At 44.6% G+C, this 23,340-nt stretch overlaps 1 protein-coding gene and 1 long non-coding RNA gene across 2 annotated transcripts; both read left to right on the plus strand.

The window, feature by feature from the left end:
* The first annotated feature begins 1,989 nt into the window (after positions 1-1,989).
* LOC139839298 (uncharacterized) lies at positions 1,990-3,944 on the plus strand. The gene is made up of 3 exons (XR_011756904.1): positions 1,990-2,427; positions 2,501-2,979; positions 3,780-3,944. It is a non-coding gene; the product is annotated as an uncharacterized lncRNA (long non-coding RNA).
* A 1,444-nt stretch (positions 3,945-5,388) lies between these two features.
* On the plus strand, positions 5,389-11,991 carry LOC127296429 (V-type proton ATPase subunit a3). The gene is made up of 17 exons (XM_051326500.2): positions 5,389-5,663; positions 6,140-6,184; positions 6,391-6,513; positions 6,599-6,706; positions 7,141-7,248; positions 7,340-7,513; positions 7,909-8,046; positions 8,516-8,623; positions 8,774-8,881; positions 8,994-9,142; positions 9,681-9,834; positions 10,090-10,250; positions 10,335-10,541; positions 10,685-10,952; positions 11,037-11,239; positions 11,336-11,395; positions 11,470-11,991. The coding sequence occupies exons 1-17, from the start codon at positions 5,517-5,519 to the stop codon at positions 11,672-11,674; spliced, it is 2,466 nt and encodes an 821-aa protein (XP_051182460.1). The 5' UTR covers positions 5,389-5,516; the 3' UTR covers positions 11,675-11,991.
* Positions 11,992-23,340: the final 11,349 nt, after the last annotated feature.

The raw sequence follows: 23,340 nt of genomic DNA on the forward strand, positions 1-23,340 counted from the left end.
TTGGCGGCGCAGCTCTTCTCCCTCAAGGAGGCCCAGTTCTTCCGCAGCGGCTTCGGCTGCGAGGATGTTCTTGTCGGAGGTGTTGTAGACGGGTAGCTCCATGGACGGAGCCGGCGCTTCCGCGCCATCGCGGTCGATTTCGGCGCCTAGGTCGCCTCCTCTCCGGCGAATCATGCCGGCTCGGCTGGGGTTGTTGTCGCCTGGCGTGAAGCCGTGGGCGCGGTCGAGCTCGCGCCGGGTGATTTCCAGCTGGCGTTTGGCAGTAGCCAGCTCGTCAGCCTGCTTGAGGAGGAGCTGGCGATGCGCCTCCAGATCCGCCTCGACGACGGTGGCGTCGCCGCCTGCGGTGAGCTGGGAGCTCAGCTTTGCCCGGACTTCGTCCAGCCGGGATGGTGGCGCGGGCTCCTTTGGGCCCGAGCCGGATGCGTGGGGGTCGACGTTGCGCTCGAGGTTGGGGCCGCGAACGCGAGTGGACTTGGTGGGGAGCTCCTCGCCAGCCATCATGACTTGCACGACGCAGGGGCTAGCGAGGGTGTTGCTGGCGCCGGCTCCTGGGGGAGGGCTTGCACAGCGCAGCACCTACCGCGGGTAGCGCGGCGGTGCGACGGTGGCGACGTAGACGTCGTGGCCGCCGAAGGAGATGACGCTGCCGTCGGCAGGGAAGGGCCGGTCGGCAAAGCAGCCAACGTTGTCGCTGACGCAGTCGAGGGAGCCGAATCTCCAGATCAAGCCTGAAGCGGCTCGCTCGCCGGTGGTGGTGGTGAGGCCCGTCCGGATGAAGACACCGGCCGAGGACGCTGAAGACCCCACGGTGGGCGCCAAATGTCGTGGTATCGTCACGGCATATTTCATAGGATGGCTAAAGAAGGTGGTTCCTAGATGGTCTCACGGCGGTATCCGGATGCGGGTATGGGTACGAGTGACACGGCAACGTACCCAGGTTCGAGGCCCTCCGATGGAGGTAACACCTCTACTCCTGCTATGAGTGTATATGGTGATAACACAGTACAATGATGCTCCTAGAGCTGTATCCGGCTTGCCCTGGGAGGCTAAGGTAGACGAAGGTCTCTCTCACAGGGCGGCGCTAAGACTAGAGTGAAGTAAGAAGTGATCGATCGTCCCCCACACGAGGGGGTAGTGCAGCTTATATAGGTGCTGGCACTTTACATAGAAGTCCCTATGACCTATTGGCCGGCTTGGCCGGCTTCGGCTTCCGCTCCTTCCCGAGGCGTTGACATCAGGAGCCGTTGAGGCCTCATGGCCTGTCCCATCCGCCTGCCTGGGTCAGCGGTATGGAGAGGAAGAGTCCCTGTCGCCATCATGTCCTGTAGCCGGTACGGACGGCGTGCGCCACGATGGCCTGTCCGGCGCGTGGCACTGTTGCTCCACAATGCCCCTTACTTTACGGGAGATGAGGTCAGCGTGGACCTTTGAACCCGGACCACCTACCCAGTTCTTTCTCGTGCAAGACTCGCCAGCCTCGAGTCGGTCAGGAGTGTAAGAACCCAGTCGGATATGGCTTGTAGAAGCCGGCCCAGCCACAGCGCAGACGGCCGTTGCCAGGCCGACAAGGACTTAGAGCCAGCCGGCCACGGCTCCAGCCGGCTGCTCCTCAGCCGGCCTTTGCCGCGAGCCGGCCAGCCTCCAGCCGGCTGCTCCTCGTCCATTGCCCTACCCGGGGTCTTCCCCCCGAGAGTGCCCTTGTTTTGTTTTAGTTTCTTGTATCCGGGACTGATGGGGCATCCCTCCATCCTCATTATGTGTCTGTTGTTGTACCTTGTTTGGATTTGGCTTTATTGATTTAAAGCCGGGCTCTGCTCGAGGCAATGTTTAAAAAATGTATAGAGATTGATATATCTTTTCTATCTAAATAGCTGACCCCCACTATCTCATTTTGCAGCTCTCCCGTGCTTCCACGTCATCGCTAATTTGCATACACGCTGTTCTACCTTCCGCGGGTGGTTTTCTGGTCGCTCTTTCCCCACTCCCGATTTTTTCCATGGGCTGGGTGTCGCTCTTTCCCACTCCGTACGTAGCCTAGCTGTCCCAAATTGGGCTGCAGGAGAGCCCCGTATATGGGTTAGACGCGCCGCTGCGCTCTCTCGCCCTTCTTCGTCGAGTCAACGCTGCACTCGCTCGTCCTTCCCCCTGTCTGTTCGACTGTTCGTGTTCTATGATGGAGTTCTTCACCGCGGCCGTAACCTAAGCTTTCAATTGCCGTAAATCCTTCCGCTGCGACCCATGCCCTCCAGAAACCGTCCCATGATGTCAAGCATTCAAAAGCCATGATTTCCGTGCAGATACACATGAAACTTCTAGGTTGAACTGAGCGGGCGCCGCGTCCCTGTATAAAAACCTCCACATGTTGCCATGGACATCCAGCTTGCACGTCGGCTGGCGTTCATATCTATCCCGGTCTCCATTCTGGTAGTTGCCCGCTCCAGGTTCTGCTTCTATCTTTCTTTTCAATCCACCTCACTGATGTTTATCAATCTACTAGGTTGCTGTCGAAAGCTGCTCGACGTTTTGCCTTCCATTGATTTGGTTGGATTGTCATTGCGAATTGGACTCCCATCTGTTGCTCACTGAAGTCCCCCAATTTGGTTGGATAATTGTTATCCGAAATGACTGATTATTTCATTGTTGTTGTAGATACGTTCTCTCTTGCCTCTGTATGTTGCTCACTGAAGTCCCCCAGATATGATTGGATCATCGTCATCGGAAATGACCTGATTATTTCATTGTTGTTGTAGGTACATTCTCTCTTGCCTCAAGCAGCTGCCTGATGGTTTTTGGATGGAACTATTTATTTGAACAAGCAAAGATAGAAAGACAGAAAGGAGCGGAGACCGAGGTGAAGACCAATACTAATATTCTGGTGCAGTGCTGGCAAGTTTTTAGATCTGCCATCTCAACAGATGAGGTGTCCGATCACATATTAGCAGTGCATTCCTCATTTGCCCTCTACCTGAACGTAAGGTATATCACCAACTCCAAGGCGTTGCTTAGTGCTGGAAAATTACCTGATGTATGCACTGTAGTCAAAGGTTTAGGATAGCCATATCGCGCGATACCGGCCGACCATCTAGGGCAGCATCGGCCATGATTTTTTTGGGAAAAATTAAAAAACACAGATGTTGCCAGGCGCATTGTGAAAATTACCTGGGCAACTTACATGCAGCTTTGAAGGTTTAATAGTGATTTTAGCTTGTTTTAAATCGGACAGAATCACTAATTATAGAACTTTCTGAGTAATAACTTTGTTGACTCTTTCAACGATGTTAGTCCATTTATTGTCATCTAACTGCTGATCATTAACAGAGAAGTGAAGAGATTAAAGTATCACTATAGCAATAAATTGCGTCTCATTTTCTCTTAATATTATGTCCCACCTCTATTATTATATTTTCAGTTCTCAAAATTTTCAAATAATTAATTCCATGTGCCGCTTTGGATCATGGTTTTACAAAATTTTGTTTCCACGCATGTAGTTCAAGATTGTTTCTATGTGATTGATGTAGGTCATTCATAATCCTTGCAACATTTGATCAGATTGGGTACTTCAATGTAAACGACCAGCTCATGCATTCAAGACTGCTTGACGAATTACTTTCTTCCTTGCCAAGTTCCCATCTTAAAAGTATAGCATTACAAACCATTTCAGATTTTGAATTAAGTATGCGTTGTTCCTTTTCCATTCTTTAAACACTTTTTATTTACTGCCTGACAATACCTAATGCATCGATCAAACACTTCAGGTTTTCATTTCTGATCTGCAGGTGAGCTTTGGGAAGAGAGAAATGACTACATTGTAGTGAAATTTTCTGCAGAGGGACATTTAGATGTTTTTGTAACAGAATTCCTCAAACGTGCAATCATTGCAAGAATGTCCCGGCTCAGTTGACATGAAAAAATAAAATTTTAGCTTATGCTATTTGCTTCAATATTATCACTCTATTTCATATCGTTCTTAGCTCCATGGTGAACATTGCCACCTAATCCAACAATAAATTTTATATTAGTCTCTTTTTGGGTTTGCACCATTTGTGTATCCTTCGGTATAATTCAAGAGAATTTCTCATGGAATTCTAACTTAAACATTAGATTTTTTATAAAAAAATCTTACAAGTCTCCGCAGCAACGCGCGGGGTATCATCTAGTTGGATTTAAATACTAGTACCATTATTGTTAATAGGGTTATCTCAGAATCACCAAATTTGGGCCTGACTTCCAATCACGCTCTCCATAACCACATACATGGTAGTATTGTATTAGCATGACATAACACAAGATCTTGGTTTGATTTAATGGCTACAGTGGTTTAATGGAAAGCAATGTCGGAAACTCAAAACGAAGGCCAAGCTACACTTAGCCATCTTTTCAGATTTTTTTAACTTTTTTTAAAAATATTTAAAAATAAAGATCTACATGTAGGTTGGCCTCCATTTGTCCACTCACCAAGCGTATACATATCTACTGTTTTGCGAAAACAGAGACTACCCTCTAGAAAATATGTTTATGGCTTGGACTTCCATGTTTAACACTTCAGTGTCTCATAAAAGTAGAATATTTTTCAGTGGAAGGTGACTCTCCCGTCGACAGTGAGAAGTGTGTGGTGACTTTGTCAATATGAAAATCCAGCGGATCAGTGTTTTGAACTTTGAAAGTGCTCACATGGATATGGTGAAAGTGCTAGATGTGTATGTACTTATTTGCTTGTCTTTTGAAAAAAAAGAGAGGCTGCACTCTAAAAACATGTGTTTAGAGCATCTTCACCGGCGCTTGCAACAACTTTATTGGGTTTCCAGTGAGCGAAAATGCCCACACCGACGCTCTCCAAAAAGCGTCGGCATGTTCTGGAGCCCCATAAAAGCGTCGGCTCGTCCGAAAGGATCCATATGCAAAGGGCTTCGATCGGGGTCGAATTCCTAGAGTTTGAAGCTTTTTATGGTGCTCGGTGGGGGTACAGGTGTGGGAACAACATCCCCAAATAGATTATGCTATGCAGACGCCCTGCTCTTATGACTTGGTTCTAGTTAAAGTTTTCAAAAATAAAAATAAAAAGAGTTTATAGTCAATCCACCTCCCGCGTGCGATCCTCCCTGGCCGATCGCAGATTCATGACTACCGACAGGACACGTTAATCGGACCCACCTGCCAGCCCCACAGTCCTACATCCCCGCGGAACCCAGATCCTTCTTCGCTCTGATCTGAAAAAGAAATCGCGAAGGAACTCTTCCTCCAAGCACACACAGCACAAAAACTGGTTTCCCGAAATAACAAAATCAAAACACAAACCAGCCTCCGTCTCCTCTGACACCTGGGCCCGGCACGTCTCCTCCTCCCCGCCCAGCCACGCCACGTCTCCGCATAATAGCACATGGTCGACAGGACCCCGCCTGTCTCATCCTCCTCCCCTCTCCTCTCCTCCCTGCTCCGCACGACGCGAAACCGATCGACGCCCGAGTCGCCCGCCCGCCGGAGAGGAGGAGGAGGACGACGACCCGTCGCCCGCCATGCCGAGCGGCGGAGGGGGCTGCCTGCCCCCGATGGATCTGATGCGGTCCGAGGAGATGCAGCTCCTGCAGGTCATCATCCCCACCGAGTCCGCGCACCTCGCCGTCTCCAACCTCGGCGACCTCGGCCTCATCCAGTTCAAAGACGTAAGCCCCCCCCCCCCCCCACCCTGCCCGCTCCCGCCCTCAATTCGATTTTACCCGTCTCGCCGCTATCGGCGGAGGATCTGGCCACCGGCCGCCCCGATGTGCCGATCTGAGCTCCTGGCTCGTCGATATCGTTGCCTGCTCGCGATTCTCTCGAAATCAGCCGCGATTTGCGGATGACATTGCAAATTTCGGGAACGCGTGATCTGTCGCCGCACGTGATAATTGGTCTAACACTTACCCACGGAATCTGTTGGTTTGCATTGCCTTGGTAGGTAGGTAAGCCGCAGAGTTCCGCAATTTCGTAGTAGAGAATTAATTGTCCACCCCGCGATTAAGATGAAATTGCGCTTGATTTGATTAGTAGATCATGTAACTTGCGGGTGTATTTCGCTGCTTAGGAACTGTTTCCTGTGCTGTTTTTTTTGGCATCCTCTTTCGCTGTTAATCTCACTTTTTTTTCTTCTTCTCTCCAGCTCAATGCAGACAAGAGCCCGTTTCAACGGACATTCGCTGCCCAGGTACTTTTGTCGACACATTTATCTTAATCTATGCTTTGCTTTAAAAGGTCATCATAGCAGGTTTTCAGTTTGTGTAAATAATACTCTGCCCAATTGCCATGCATATCTGTCAGTTTTATAACCTACCCACGAGAGTATATTATTCATGTGTCTCATGCGGTAATTTCTCACCGTTTCGTTGCTGCCCTGCTTTACTTCCTGTGCAGATCAAAAGGACTGGTGAGATGGCTCGCAAACTGAGGTTCTTTAAGGACCAGATGTCCAAAGCTGGCATACAAGCTTCTCCCCTGCAATCAACCGAAACTCCTCTGGATTTCGATGACATGGAGGTGTGCACATCACCAAGATACTCACCATATACCAATTATAATTAGCTTAGAGGTTATCCTTTGTAACACTTGTCGAGTTTAACAGATAAAGCTCGGAGAACTGGAAGCTGAACTAATTGAAGTTAATGCAAACGATGAAAAGTTACAACGCACCTACAACGAGCTGCAGGAGTACAATACTGTTCTTCAAAAGGTATTGCTAATTAACCTTAAAAGTTATTCTTCCTGCACACATTTGCATATGCTGCAACATGAGTATCAGTTGTACAACTATTTGCTATATGTGCTATCGTCACCTGAGCTCAAAATTACTTGAAGCCTTAGCTTATGAAGTTAAATTTGTCATAGATGTTGGTTTGTGCTCTAAAATAGTAAGGCCTCATTAGCAGTAATTGAATCACCAGCAGCATCTTTTCGCTATACTGAAACAATGTTTGACACGCCTCACTTGCGAGGCTTGAGAGATAAATTGTTACCAGTATCATGTTTGTGCGTGGATGTTGGGTTGGCAAGGGGGTGGACAGTGCTGTCATGTCAACCCCTTTAAATATGAGTAGGGAAACTTGTATCCAACTTCCCATTCTCATCTTATGTAGTGTTTCTCCTAAGTTTCTCTTTAACTTTCAGGCTGGTGAATTTTTCTATTCGGCTCAAAGAAGCGCTGCAGCACAACAGACAGAATTGGGAGCAGATCAGTCTGGCGAGACTTCACTGGAGAGTCCTCTGTTGGAGCAGGTAAAATATCGTTTCAGAAACAACAATATCCTTCCTTTACCCTGTTTTTCTTCTTTTTCTTTGCCTGATATATTGTTGGTTCTATTTACAGGATGTGTTCACAGATGCATCGAAACAAGTGAAACTTGGTTCTTTGAGTGGTCTTGTGCCAAAGGAAAAGGCAATGGCTTTTGAACGTATCTTATTCCGTGCTACAAGGGGGAACATATTGCTCAGACAAGAGTCCGTTGATGAACTTGTCACTGATCCGCAGTCCGGAGAAAAGGTTGCTATTACTTTTTTTATAGCACTCATATATTTTAAATGTTACTTGCAAAGCCTATATCCCTTTGGGTGTTACAACTTGATATTTTGATATTATTTTCCCTTGAGTTTGTGCACCGATGAAAAAAGTACGTTCTTTAAATGATCACTAGATAACTGTTCCTTCATCTGTACAAAATGGAAAAGCAAGTTTAGAATGCTAGTCAATTCTGTTTTTTCTAATCACAATTTTGTAGTGTATTACCAATTTGGTGCCCCATGATGATTGCTACTTACAGTTGAGTTGCTTATAGATTTTTTTTTTTTAAATTTCTTTCCAATGCCTGTTTAGTTCTAAAGTTACACTTACTATTGTTGAAAACACACTTATCTGACGCCTTTTATATGATAATGCAGGTTTCCAAAAATACATTTGTCGTATTCTACTCTGGGGAGAGAGCAAAAGCCAAAATTCTCAAGATATGTGACGCTTTTCGTGCAAACCGTTACCCTTTTCCGGAAGACCTTGCTAAACAAATGCATACCATTGCGGAGGTCAGTACTTGCAAATATGTGCCGTTGTTCTATGTTGAAATTCTTTCTAATTGATCAGAATTTATATGTTCGTATTGTGGCTTAAATAGTTAATTATGAGAACCTCTCGAGGTAGCACTTCTAGTGAGGAAGCCAGCAGTTGAGAATAGTTCTGTGCAGGAGATGCCATGTTTTGCATGTGATATGAACTTCTGTAACCTCCTGTGCTGTCTCTATTGCATTATTTTGTGATGCGAACTTGTGTAACATGTTTCAAATTAAGATTCTTTTAATGAATGAGTCTAATATTTATAGTTAATTTTGATCTTTCTAATCTTATTGTTGTTGGTGACTATTGAAAAAGATTTGCTGTCATTTCATTCTCTTTCGATAGTAAGGTGGATGCCATTAGCATTAGGAGAGCCTTGCCATGCGATTATTATGTGCACACTGGTACTAACTCTGGTCTGTATTACTTGGTACCACACAGGTATCTGGAAAGATAAAGGAGTTGAAGGCAACGATCGACATGGGATTGGCTCATCGTAACACTATACTTAAATCTATTGCATCGGAGTTTGAGCACTGGAACCATGTGGTAAGCTCTATTGCTTGTTCCTGCATTTATGAGCTCTATTTCTTAAGATAAAGTGTTGCACGTAGTTTGGTTGTTATTTAGCGGTGTGTGGCAGAGTTATATTATTTTTATTTCCATTATTCATTGCTAATTAGCACTCAAATCTTTCAGACAAAGAAGGAAAAATCTATTTACCACACTTTGAACATGTTGAGTGTTGACGTGACAAAGAAATGCTTAGTCGGTGAAGGCTGGAGTCCAGTTTTTGCAACTAGCCAGGTAATAAAATTCACTTCCAGGCTGATGCTGGATTATGTTTATGTGCCAGCCACCCTGATTTTCCTGTCTCTCTTTGTTAGCCGTATGATTTACAACATAATATCTTTTGCAGGTTCAGGATGCGCTTCAGCGTGCTACTCTTGAGAGCAAATCCCAAGTGGGCTCAATTTTTCAAGTTCTTAACACAAAAGAATCTCCTCCAACATATTTCCAGACAAACAAATTTACTTCAGCCTTCCAGGAAATTGTTGATGCATATGGGTATGTTCTCAAGAGTACAATCTTTCGGACTATTCTATACTTGGTATTGCTATCTTTTAGTTTCTTTGTCGCTCTTATTGATTTTAAAAAACTCCCCGTATCCCCTCTCTTTTATTGTTCTATATTCTATAGATAGTAAAAACATTCCTCGGGCTATTGTCTCTCGTGGACAACAACAACAAAGCCTTTTGTTCCAACTCCTCTCTCTTGGTCAAGTGTTTTCTGTCACTAAATATATTTTTCTGTGTGGTCGTGTTAAGCACTTTAAATCATCTTATGCACATTCGTCAAAGAAGCGTTGGTATTTTCCATTGGAAATTGTGTGTTTTACCTTTTGGTTTTTTGGGGAGAGTGTGTTTTACCTAGTAACAGAAATTTCTGCAGCTTGTTTCTGCATTTCTGGAATCATAATAGTTCACTTCATTTGAATTAAAGAAGCATGGACTGGAGAAATAAATAATGGGTCTTCGTGATACTTCGGTTCAGGTCAAATATCTTAAGTTCTGTAAGTGCTAACTTTGTCTTATGTCTTGTACAGGGTAGCCAAGTACCAAGAAGCAAATCCTGGCGTATTTACCGTTGTCACGTTTCCTTTCTTATTTGCTGTCATGTTTGGAGATTGGGGTCATGGAATTTGCTTATTACTTGCAACACTCTATCTGATAATTCGGGAGAAGAAATTTGCTTCACAGGTTTGATCACTAGTCTTTTACAATTTGGTAAACGTACCTATCTTGGAAATCCACTTTGGCTCCCAAGAGCATATTACACTATTATTGTTATTATGACAAATCTACCACCCTTTTTAGACTTCATTCTTTTGATATATATAGTACTGATTCCCATGAGTCATTCACAAGTATTTATATTTTGGAAGTCCCAAAGTTTCATTAATTGTTCTGTGGTAAAGCTCTGTCTTATACTCTTACGTTTGATTTGTAATACAGAAACTTGGGGATATAATGGAGATGATGTTTGGAGGGCGCTATATCATTATGATGATGGCACTTTTCTCAATCTACACAGGATTTATATACAATGAATTTTTCTCAGTTCCATTTGAGCTTTTTGCTAAATCTGCCTATGCATGCCGTGATCCTTCTTGTGGGTAAGCAAAAGAAAGGTCATCAATTTTATTGTTCTAAAGATGTATTGTATCATTCTTTGCTCATCCTTTTTATTTGGTTATTAGTGATGCTACTACTGAAGGATTAATTATGGTAAGGCCTACATACCCATTCGGCGTGGACCCTGTGTGGCATGGGAGTCGCAGCGAGCTGCCGTTTCTCAACTCACTGAAGATGAAAATGTCAATTCTTCTTGGAGTTTCACAAATGAACCTTGGAATTATGATGAGTTACTTTAATGCGAAATTCTTCAGGAACAATGTTAATATCATGTAAGTTTATCCTACTGTCTATTTGCCTATGATATTCTAACTTGAGATGAGGGTCTATAGTTTCTGTGAAGAAGCGGTTGATCCTTCCGTAGCTTGTGGTGTTGCTCCTGAATTATGCTTACTGCTGTTCGCTTTTGTAACAGCCACCAGTTCATTCCCCAGCTGCTCTTCTTGAACAGCCTATTTGGCTATCTCTCCATGCTTATCATCATCAAGTGGTGCACAGGGTCAAAAGCAGATCTGTACCATGTTATGATATATATGTTCCTCAGCCCCATGGATGATATGGGAGAGAATGAGCTGTTTCCTCACCAGAAGTATGTGCAGCAGGTTTTGCTTGTGACTGCTCTGGTAGCTGTTCCATGGATGCTGATTCCAAAGCCATTTCTATTGAAGTGGGAACACGAGAAAGTACGTATATAGATTTTAATAATTTCTATTACAGTTTTTACAGATAGAGTTAACCTACGTACTGAAATGCTCTGTATTTGTCAGAGACATCAAGGACACCAATACACCCCACTTGAGGGTGCAGATGAATCAGTGGTAGCAGAGCTGGGGGTACATCATGAAGAGTCAAACCACCATGAAGAGTTCGAGTTCAGTGAAATTTTTGTTCACCAGCTGATCCATACAATTGAGTTTGTTCTTGGTGCAGTGTCAAATACCGCTTCATATCTTCGTCTTTGGGCTCTCAGGTACTGCTGAACATTAAGAACAATTTAACCATTTCAGTCTTAAATAGCCAATCTTTATACACTCTCACTCGTTACAACTAATAATCTTCCCTGCAGTCTTGCGCACTCGGAGTTGTCCACTGTGTTCTATGATAAAGTACTACTCCTCACGTTGGGGTAAGCAAGTCTCTCTCATCATTGTCATTGCCATCATTATCATCATCTTCATCATGTTTTGTGCATTCTTCTAGGTACAACAACGTTATCATTCTCGCTATTGGTGTTGTCATCTTCATCTTCGCCACTGTCGGTGTGTTGCTTGTTATGGAGACCCTAAGCGCATTCCTTCATGCCTTGAGGCTCCATTGGGTGGAGTACCAGAACAAGTTCTATGAGGGCGATGGTTACAAGTTCGCGCCATTTTCGTTCGCACTGATCAGCGATGAAGAAGAGTGAGCTCTTTGTGTATTTATTGTAGCCTTTGTAATGTTGGGGTGGCGTTTGTTGCCAGAACAATCATTATTTGTCACGGACAAATCATAAAACTCCAGCACCTTGTTCAGGCAAGGGACTCGCAGCATCATTTTTCTTTAGATGTGGATTTACACGAAGGATAGGAATTTTTTTGTGTGGAGAGTTGGCAACAAAACTCTAGTGGCATCACCCTTATTTCGGTGTGATGCTAATAACGAGCTTTGCGCTCATGATTGCCGTTTGGGCGCTGTGTATTATGGACATAAATAAGCATGTAATAAAAGGTTATTTCCATTTTAGTTGATTGTCAATGTCAAGTGTACTTTATCTTTTATCATTGAATGGACAGCTGCAACTTGTGCAGCATAAGAATATTGATGAAGGGAGGTTCACCTTTTGTACATGGCGTGCAATTGTATTTGGGAGTGGATAGAGCTCAGTCTACTAAGACGTTACTTGTACTTCCTCCGATTCATATTAATTGACTTTAATATGGATGTATCTAGAACTAAAATGTGTCTAGATACATCCATAATCCATATTAGAGTCAATTAATATGAACCGGAGGGAGTATTGATTTCGAGTAGTTTACGTCTAGTTGTACTATTCCTGATTTGGTGAAAACAACAAAAAGGGCTTTGACGTAGGTTGTCTTATTTCACCCATTTTCATTTCTGTTAGCTTGTTGAGCCTTCCCATTTCATGGGTTTTCTAATATTTTCCTTTAATTAGCTCAATACATTGCTGAAGCGTACGTAGGGTGGTATTTTTTTTTTCCTTCACTCTTTTCTCAACAAATGTCATTCATCTTAAAAAAGAATGTCAATAAAATATACTAGGAAAATAGAGTCAATTCCTAAAAGTTCACTTGCAAACCACATTGTAATCGAAAAAAAGTTCGTTACAACCTCTCTTGCAACTAACAATTTCATTTGCAACTTGACTTAGAACTCAAAAAAATCTCAGCAAACCAACTTGTAACTGGATAAAAACTCAGTGCACCTTGAGTTGCAACTAGAGAAAAACTCAGTTGCAACCTGACTTGCAATTTCATGAAAATACTCAATTGCAACCTAACTTGCAACTCGAGAAAAAAATCAGTTGCAACCAGACATACAACTAAAAACTCAGTTGCAACTCAACTTGCGACTCTAGAAAAAAAACTCGGTTACAACCCGATAACAACTCGAGGAAAAAAATCAGTTGCAATTTGATTTGCAACTCCAGAAAAGATAACTCAGTTACAACCTAACTTGTAACTTCAGAAAAAACTCACTTACAACTTGATTTGCAACTGGAAACAATTATAGTTACAACCCCACTTGCAACTTCAAAATTCTCAACGTTCAACAAAATATTATTTAAATGAGAAAAACAAAAAAAATTAATTAGTTACAACCACACTTGCAACTGCAAATTAGTATCTCAGTTACAACACACTTACAACTAGAAAAAGTTTCAATACAACACAAAAAATCTCGGTTGCAACCACAGTTGCAAATTTGCATGTTACAACTATAATAATAAATAATGATAAAACTATCATCTTTGTTTTCCACCCACCTCTTATTTTTCTGGGCCGGGCCAGAGTTGCTAGCAGCCAGCGCGAAACAAAACAAAACCCCCCAAAAACTCGCAGAATTTAGATGTAGTTTTGAGAACTAGCAAAATCATATTATTTTACTAGTACATGTTCACATCAATTCAACATGGAACGATCCAAACCAAAGCAGTTCCCGCTACTACGTGTGTATACAACACGCCATGATCGATGGGCGTACGGACGTATGTGACTTTGCTAGCGATCGAGCGAACCAAGAAAAATCAAAAGGAAAAAATAACACGAATCTCCGTGTAATATCTAAAGGTCATATAGCCTAGCTCTAAGTTAAATCTCAGTTTAGCAAAACCGATTGTATTTATCTTACGTTTTATTTTTCAAAAGTACGGGATCAACTCAATTTTTTTTTTGGGGGAAAGAATAGGGCAAGGCTGGTGCTAGTTGTCACATTGTCGAACAGTTTATCTGAGCTAGAAATCAAGAATAGCAAGAGGAGGAACTCTTTTGAGCATCAGCAAGACAGCAACCTTCTAGCAAGTAGCAACTCGGGAAGATGTTACCACCAGCAACATTGTAACAAATAGGAAAACGGAAACGTGTGTTCAGCTAAATTCGGATTTCAGTAGAACCCATGGCAGTGTAACAATCACTACTGATGCTGCACACATGAAACCCACTTGGCGCAATTAATGAGCTAACCAATTGTTAACTCCCTTTACATGCATGGTGTTGCACTCGTATCAAGACTGCCATGAGCGATACTCCAGATGTCCTCAATCATCGGCGACCAGACGTCCAGACTCCACACAGAGCATTCAATCTTACCAGGGCATTATTTGAACCAAACATCTGGAGTTATTCACACCTCAAGAACAGCTTGGGTTTCAACCTCGTGTCCTCGACAGCATTGCTCCTGTTAGGTACCCTAGCGTAAGCAGTATATAGGACAGTCTCTTTGCTACACATATTGCACCAAAACATACAGACTGCAAAATAACGAGGTTATCTGCTTTCTTAGATGGACGAACTTATCTATTGAGAACGGGTGGAAGTGTGTTAAACTGTTCTTGTACTCCCATTGTAGCCCCAAGTTTAGCGTCGCAAGTGCCTCGACTCCCTCTCCTCCGCCCATCTCTCAACCCACATGCGGCACGCACCACAAATAGAAGTGCAATGTCAAACCAATGACCCTCGGAATGTCTTCTAAATACACAAGGCACAAGGCAGCAGAGGCTTCATCCCATTCAACATGGCCAAAGCTAGTCTGCGCTCGACGACTATGCCGGGCGTTTCGCTCGTGGTTCTCCTCCTCCTGATCGCCGTCCAAGAGGCCGCCCCCGGAGTAATCAACTACGATGCCATGCGCGCCGACCACATCCCCGGCAAGCCGGAGCTTGTCCACCCCGGTGCCGCCGCCAACAAGTACACGCCAGGGTGTGGTTCGCTCGCCCGTTGCAGGGATGGGAACGCCAAGCCATCTGAGCCTATTTAGGCAGTGCCTAGTCACCATATAGTGGGGCATCCTGCCATCCTCCAATGGCTCGTGTCAATCGTCTCTCCAGCCGCATCATTTTTTTTCATGATGTACAAGAGAGAAAAAGAAAAGAAAAGAGGGACGCGAGGCTATGTTTATGGAGGCAGGAAAAATCATCATTTTCATGATGTAGGACACCATGTATATAGAGAGAATACAGAAACTTCATTTATAATTTTCAAAAAGAAAGGATATTTTTGTATTCCATCCCTCTCTTTTTCTGAGCCGCTACGTCTGTCCGCAAGAAAACAAATATGCATCCTTCAGTTGCCAAACCGTTTGACCAGGTAATTGGTTGGTTGTGTGCATTCTTAATTGATGTAGAGACTATGTTACTCCCCTGTTCCACGAAATATGTCAAATGTTCATTAAATTTGAATGTATCTAAACATTAGGTACATTTAAATTTTTAACAAACCTTTGATATGTTTTGCCGGACGGAGTGAGTAATAAAGTTCCTATTTACTTGAAGGAAAATGACCTGCTTCAGGTGGGGGAGAGAACGTCTTGATCCCCCGCCTCACTCCGGCACACACATGACGCATGCCTCTTTTGTTCTCATGGCACACCACGTGTTCCAAGCATATCCACATAAAATGATCTAGCCAAAAGCGCTCAAACTGACGATTCAAATGGTTCGATTGTGTCTGTTTAGATCGGCCTACGAACAAAATTTTGGTCACGGTCCAACCTGCAAGGCCAGCGTGCACAGCGGGGCGATCCATTGTGTCCGGAGATGGTGCCTTGACCGGCTGATGCAGTCAAACAAATGAACTGAATTTAAATAAAGTTCAAAAATACACAAACAAATTGTAAATATTTCATTCATTCGAATACAGTTTACATAGAAGAAAATTGAACTCTAATTTTCAGTGTCTCTTCTTCATCCTCGGACGGAGATAAGGTCGCTTGCGCGCCTGCGGCGCGCGCGGGCGGACACACGCCCTGTCTACGTAGAGGCATCGGTTCCCCAAATTTGGTGGCTGACGGGTAGCGTTGGACGGGTCGGTTCGTTTGGGTCGTCCCGCTGGAGCGTGCACGACGGTCCACCTGTCCACACGTACTGATTCGGATAGGCCATGACCGAGTGGGTCGCCCAGCTGGAGATGCCCCTATCCCTTCACACTCCGTCTTACTACCATGCCATCACTTAGTTGACCAAAAAAACACCTCCTCACCTGGATCTGCTACACAGAAGACGACCTTCCTGGACCTCCTCTCACCAACGTCCTCCAAGGATGTGTTTGGTTGGGGATTCAGACTGCATGGGTTATGGCCAACCATATTTTGCCGGGCCACCCCATTCGTCTGAGTGTTTGGTTGTCTGAGTGGAGCGAAACGAGTTTCGTGATTGGTTGTTTGAGTCTGAGTGGTGAGTGGTGAATGGAGGCTGCCGGTGTCCCTTGCCGCTGCTACTGCTTCACAGGTCGCCGTCGCTGCTCCTTCCCAAGCCGCCGCCGCGCCGCTCCTTCCCAAGCCGCCGCACCGCTCCTTCCCGCGCCGCCGCCGCACCGCTCCTTCCCAAGCCGCCGCCGCGCCGTTCCTTCCCGCGCCACCGCCGCGCTGCTCCGGCCGCCGCCGCTCCTTCCCGTGCCTACGGCCTCACCGGCCGCCGCCTCTCGTGCAGTACCCGCGCGGATCGTGGAGGGAGCCAGGAGAGGTCGAGGACTCGAGGGGTGAGCGAAGGGGCGGGCCGCGTGATTCCACCGATTTTGCCGATTCGCCCCATACATCATATTTTGGGTATATTCCCTCCCTGGCCGCTCCGCCCCCTACCGCTCGCGAACCAAACAACGGGCGAACCGGTGCGATCCGACGCGAGTCGACCCAGCTCCCCCAACCAAACACATCCTAAGTCCCCATCTACGGTCTTCCCCATCTCTGCCCCTCCCATCTCTGGCGACAACTGTCCCCATCTTCCTCGCATGCTCTGTCCACATGTAGGAGAGTGAAGGCAAGGCAGAAAAGTTGATTGAGATGGAGACGGGGCAATAGACAGATTGATCGATGGGTACACGTGACAGGTTGGGGAGCAAGTTGTGCCTAAATTAAACCGGCCCCGGCCGATGGGGATGGATCATGGTTATCTTATCGCAAACACCATGCGTTTCTATCGTGAAAGAAAAGCATAACATTTATGTCATTAGCAGAAGCCACATCCAACCCTTCGTCGCCGCCCAGCTCGCCTAGGTGTTCATCTTCGCTGCGGAAGGATCCGTCGCAGGGGTCTCCATCGCCATCTACCCCCGCGGCGACATGTTCTGCATCGACACCGACACCAGCTACCTCACGCTCGAGTTCGCCGTTGCCTGCCCCCGTTTTACAGCAGCCTCGCCTCACTTGCCCTCCACCCATTGTTCAGCCAACGGTGAGGAAGAGTGGGAGGTACGCGCTTGCGGAGGATGTGGCCGGGCCAACAGATGAGGACGACATGCAGAGGGCAATGCGGCGCAAGGCGGAGAAGAACCTCGACACAGCAGGTATTAAACAACCAGTCAAGTCGTTTACTTCTTTTTTCGATTCTCGCATTTCATCTAATTTAAATAGTCTAGGCGTTTCGTTGGGGTGTCGGTCTGATGAGATTTCGGTTTCGGCAAATGTGTTGAGACAGACGGAGCTTGACCGTTTAACGGTTGTTCCGAATGTCTCCACTGGGCTAGAGACCTCCACCATAGACGATGATGAAGATGATGACATCCTAGATGGTCATCTTCTATCGGCTATAGGTTGATTTAGAACACTCAGAGCTTAGTTCAGTCTATGATCTAAAGGCTTCTGCACGTGGCTCTAGATCTTCAGCTGGAAAGAAATCTCGTAGGTATAGCAAGACTACTAAATCTAAAAAAGTTTCACAATGAATGGCATGTTTCGGAATAGCAGAGGTCTTGGAGACTTGGCTAAGCTTTCTCACATTGCCGCTAGTTGTAGAGATTATGATTTAGATTTTATTGCTATATCGGAGACGGGTAAGCGGAACTTCTCACAAAGTTTTCTCGACCGTTTATCGGGAGGAATTAACTTTCAGTGGTTCTCTCGCCCACCTCGTGGCAGGTCGGGGGACATTTTACTTGGCGTCCGTATAGATACCATGACTGTCTTAGCTAGTTCTGATGGAGAGTATCACATTAAACTCGACATTCAGAACAAAGCTGATGGTTTTGTATGGTCCTTGGTCGCTGTGTATGGTGCTGTCCAAGATGCCTTTAAGACCGACTTTTTACGTGAGTTGGTAAATCTCGCAAAAGATAATCCTCATCCCATTCTGATCGGAGGGGATTTTAATTTGTTGAGATTTCCCCACGAGAAAAGTAAAGGCCTTTTTGATGGACATTGGCCTTTCTTATTTAATGATGTCATTGATAGCTTAGATTTAAGAGAGGTGTTTATGTCCGGTAGACAATTTACTTGGGCCAACAGCTTGCCTGAACCCACATACGAAAAACTAGATCGCGTGTTGATGGATACCGAATGGGAAGTTAAATACCCTATGGTGTCGGTCCGTGCACTACAACGTATCGAAAAATTGTCTGACCATGCTCCTATCATTCTAACTACTGGGAATCCCCGATCGGTTTGTAAACGACCGTTCAAGTTTGAACTTGGTTGGTTACATCGAGAGGGTTTCCATGAGATGGTTAAGAGGGTTTGGGAAAGACCCGTTGGGGGTAGCACTCCAATTTTGAGATGGAACAATAAAATGCGGGCTTTACGCAAACATCTCTCTGGTTGGGCTGCCCATACGGCTGGTATTCTTAAAAAGGAGAAGGCTCGCTTATCAAATTTGATTGATGAGTTAGAAGCTTTTGCTGAGGTAAGACCGCTATCCCCGCATGAGATTGAACTAAAGAATCAATCTAATGCGCAGATAGCGGATCTTCTCCGCGAAGAGGAGCTTAAATGGTATCAACGATCCAAAGCTCAATTCATATTGGAAGGAGACTCAAATACGCGATATTTCCATGGCGTGGCCAATGGGAGACATCGGGAAAAACGTATTCATTCTCTGGTACAAGATGAAGGGTTGATTGAAGGCCATGAGCAACTTAAATCCTACATTACTAATTATTATAAGAGTCTGTTTGGTCCTCCGGAGGAAAGCTCTTTTTCCCTGAACGAGAACTTTACATATGACATACCCCAAGTATCTATGGAAGAAAATGGCCTACTGACCGCACCTTATTCTGAGGAAGAGGTTCAGAAGGCTATTTTCCAAATGGAATGCAACAAAGCACCGGGTCCAGATGGTTTCCCAGCAGAGTTTTATCAAACATTCTGGGATACTATTAAATTGGACCTTCTGGATTTGTTCAGTGCTCTGCACTCAGGACAACTAGAATTATTTCGTCTAAATTTTGGTGAAGTAATTTTGTTACCGAAAGTTAATGAGGCAGAAAGGATTCAACAATATAGACCTATTTGCATTTTAAACGTAAGTTTCAAAATTTTCACGAAAGTGGCCACCATTAGACTTAATACGGTTGCAGAACATGTCATCCAGCCCTCACAGACCGCTTTCATGCAAGGAAGGAATATCCTTGATGGAGTGGCGGTTTTGCATGAGACGGTACACGAGATGCATACTAAGAAACTTCATGGGGTTATTTTAAAATTAGATTTTGAAAAGGCGTATGACAAAGTCAAGTGGTCTTTCCTTCAGCAGACACTCAGGATGAAAGGTTTTTCTCCTGAATGGCGTGCTCTAATAAATGATTTTGTGCATGGAGGTAGTGTGGCAATCCGGGTTAATGATGACACCGGACACTATTTCCAAACACGAAAAGGGTTACGCCAAGGGGATCCGCTATCTCCAATGTTATTTAACATTGTAGCGGATATGCTGGCTATACTCATTGAGCGGGCCAAGTCTGATGGCCAGATTGAAGGTGTGATCCCACATTTGGTTGATGGGGGTTTATCTATCCTTCAATATGCCGACGATACAATTCTTTTTATGGATCATGATCTCGAAAAAGCTCGCAATCTCAAATTAATTTTGGCGGCTTTCGAGCAGTTGTCGGGTTTAAAAATCAATTTCCATAAAAGCGAACTGTTCTGTTTCGGTGATGCCCAAAATGATACGGCTCTATATACAGAGCTGTTTGGTTGTGGGCAAGGTCAATTTCCTATTCGCTACTTGGGTATTCCGATTCATTATCAGTGACTTACAATTGCTGAATGGAAAATTGTGGAAGAAAGATTACAAAAACGCCTTAGTAGCTGGAAGGGAAAATTGTTGTCCCTGGGAGGAAGATTGGTACTCATTAATTCGGTACTCACTAATATGGTATTGTATATGTTATCATTCTTTCTTTTGCCGAAAGGAATTCTGCACAAACTCGATTATTATCGATCCAGATTCTTTTGGCAAGGGGACAGCGAGAAAAAGAAATATCGGCTGGTTAAATGGAGTATAGTTTGTAGTCCCAAGGATCAAGGCGGGCTTGGAGTTCATGACCTGGAGGTCAAGAATTCAGCTCTACTTGGTAAATGGCTGTTTAAGCTTCTTACCGAAGATGGGATTTGGCAAAATATTCTCAAGAGAAAGTATATCGGCTCGAAGACACTATCCCAAGTGGTTTGGAAACCTGGGGATTCACACTTCTGGGCTGGTCTTATGGCGACAAAAATTGTCTTTTTTTGCCATGGTACTTTCTCGATTAGGGAAGACAATTGATTACACAATGCACCCTTATGTGAACAGTATCCTGCCTTGTATAGTATTGTTCGTCGCAAGGGTGATACCATTGCTACAGTAATGGCTACCTCACCTCCGAATGTGACGTTCAGACGAGTCTTACTTGGGCAAAGGCTAGTGGCATGGAATTCTTTAATTCACCGGTTAGAAGATATACAACTATCGACTGGACCGGACGAATTCAGATGGAATCTACATGTAGATGGCACTTTCTCAGTAAAATCGTTATACAATGCGATCCTTTATTCTGACATACCAGTTGATAATAATAAAAAAAATTAGAGGATGAAAATACCATTAAAAATTAAAATTTTTGGATGGTATCTTCGTCGAGGGGTCATCCTCACCAAAGATAATCTTGTTAAGCGAAATTGGCATGGGAGTACACGGTGTGTTTTCTGTCATCATGATGAAACTATTAAACACCTATTCTTCCAATGCCAATTTGCGAGATCTATATGGTCGATCATCCAAGTAGCGTCTAGCTTGTATCCTCCGACTAGTGTAGTCAATGTCTTTGGTAATTGGCTTCATGGTATTGATTCAAGGTTTAAGTTGCTCCTTAGGGTGGGGGCGCTATCAGTTATCTGGGCGCTTTGGCTATGTAGAAGTGACAAGATTTTTAATGATAAAAATTGTTCAATTTTGCAGGTCATCTACAGATGTACAAGTATTCTCCGTTCGTGGTTACCTCTTCAGCGAGTGGAGAACCGAGAGCTGTTTACGGAGGTCTGTACACGGTTGGAGGCTACGGCGAGGGATACTTTTTCCCTACATGGGTGGCAGCATAGTGTACAGATTACAGCACCACCCACATCCTAGGCGTTATATGATTCATCGCTCCGATATGTATTTCGCCTTTTATTTTATCTGTTGACTCGAGACATATAAACGGCTGTGTGCATCCTGGTTATGCAAAGGCTGGATGTAATTGCTTTTTCAAAGTAATAAAACATCCTTTATCGAAAAAAAGCAGAAGCCACATCCGTTTTAAAGGAGCCAAAAGTTATATAATTCCATTTTAGTAGGACGTACTCTGTCTTCATGATATTTGTGTGCACTTGGCAAAGGAAAATCTGGAAGTTGTTAAAGGTGAATATGCTATCAGTATAAACAATGCTAATCAAGTGTGTAGTTTTCTGATGTTGTATAGTCATGGTCTACCTGGTGTCCAGGTAATAGTGTGTGCAATACTGACACCAATGAAAAACGTTTCATGTGGAAAAAGGATGGAAAAAACATCTCCGGCAACTTGGTAACAGATCTTGGTGTTCTATGTGCGTAGCAAAGCAGGCGCCCTTGTGTGGCTGATGGTTCTATATGCCTAGGGTGTGCAAATTTAGCAATGGACAAATAAACATATTGATTCCAAGGGGCAAACCATTCTCATCTCTACCTCAGTGTTAGATCTTGAATTCCAGCAAGGGATTGCCAACATTAAGCATCCTTCTATGCCTCTGCATATCGCGGTTTACTTTACAAAATTTAGGATGTGAATGTTGTCAAGGTCGTCAATTTTGGTATCCTTTTACCAGGTGAACTTCAAGATCACTAGTAAGAGTATCTCTAGCGGATACCCCATGCATGCAACGAAAAACCTGGAAAATAACATCCAATATGCGGTACGGGCTGAGAAAACATTCCGAATAGATACGGAAAAATGTGTGAGACGATTTTTTTTTTTTGCATCAAACACCCATCACGTCGCGAAATGCAGCATATACACTGATTTTGGGCTGAGCGATCCAGTTCGCTGCATCACATCGATAGGGTTGACGCGCGGACATTTCACCTCCTCTTTGCCACCCACGCGGCGCCGCTGATCTGCATGCCCCACCCCGGTTGCTCGTCCACGCGCCCTCTGGCGCCTGCGATGGACTCCGGCGTCCCTCCCCTGCCCGCTCAAGGTGTCGTGCATCCCCAATTACTGCTGTCGTTTGTTCCCCAGGCCCCGTCGCCTCCAGCTTCGTGGACGTCCCCGTGGGAGCCACTGCTGTTCCGAAGCGGAAGCGGCAGAGCCCGCACATTGTGGCGACAGAGAAGGTGGGGCATTGCTCTGCTCAACGCGTGTGGGAGTATTTCTATAGACACGGTCACCGACAAAGATCAATCTGGGATGAAATATGATTTTTTTCTATGAAAATCATACTTGAATGAAAATGTTAATTCTTTGTTTCTATGCAATATTTGTATGCAGGACCGTATTGCACAACAAAGGTACAACGACATGAAAGCAAGCGAGAATAGGTTTTTCGCACTACACCATTGTTGGAAAATTTTAGAGCATAGTGAAATGTGGAAATTGAGGGACCAAGAGCCTCCTCCTCCACACAATGGTGCTCCAATTGTTGTGGATGATGATAGTGATGATGCACCGAAAGGAGGGAGAAACAAAGGGAGGCCCGATGGAAGAAAACAAGTGAAGCTAGAGGTGAAGAGGAGGGTCGAGCAAGACAGGTTAACCTCCAAGATCGAGGAGATGATGAACGTGAAGCAAAAAGTGCACAAGAGCAATTGCAAACTCGAAAGTTGGCCGAGAAGAAACAACCTGACATGATCAGGAAGTGGGAAGCAATAAAAGAAGATGAGAAGAGGAAGGCGAGTTTGAAGATAAAATGATCCGCCTTGAGAAAAAAAAAGAGGAAACTTGAGTGATGATGATGGATCCAAATACTATAGATGCTCTCACCAAAGAATGGTGGGAGATAAGGAGGGCCGAGATCTTGGAATCATTGTTCAAAAAAAAAAAGATCTTGGAACCAAAGAAGGCAAGAAGAGAGGTTGCTTCTGTTGCCGTTGCTGCTGCTGCGTTGTTTGGTGCTGACCGGCGGTGCTGCTTTGGAAAACAATGGTGCTGG

The sequence above is a fragment of the Lolium perenne genome, chromosome 4, assembly GCF_019359855.2.
Source record: "Lolium perenne isolate Kyuss_39 chromosome 4, Kyuss_2.0, whole genome shotgun sequence".
Lineage (NCBI taxonomy): Eukaryota > Viridiplantae > Streptophyta > Magnoliopsida > Poales > Poaceae > Lolium > Lolium perenne.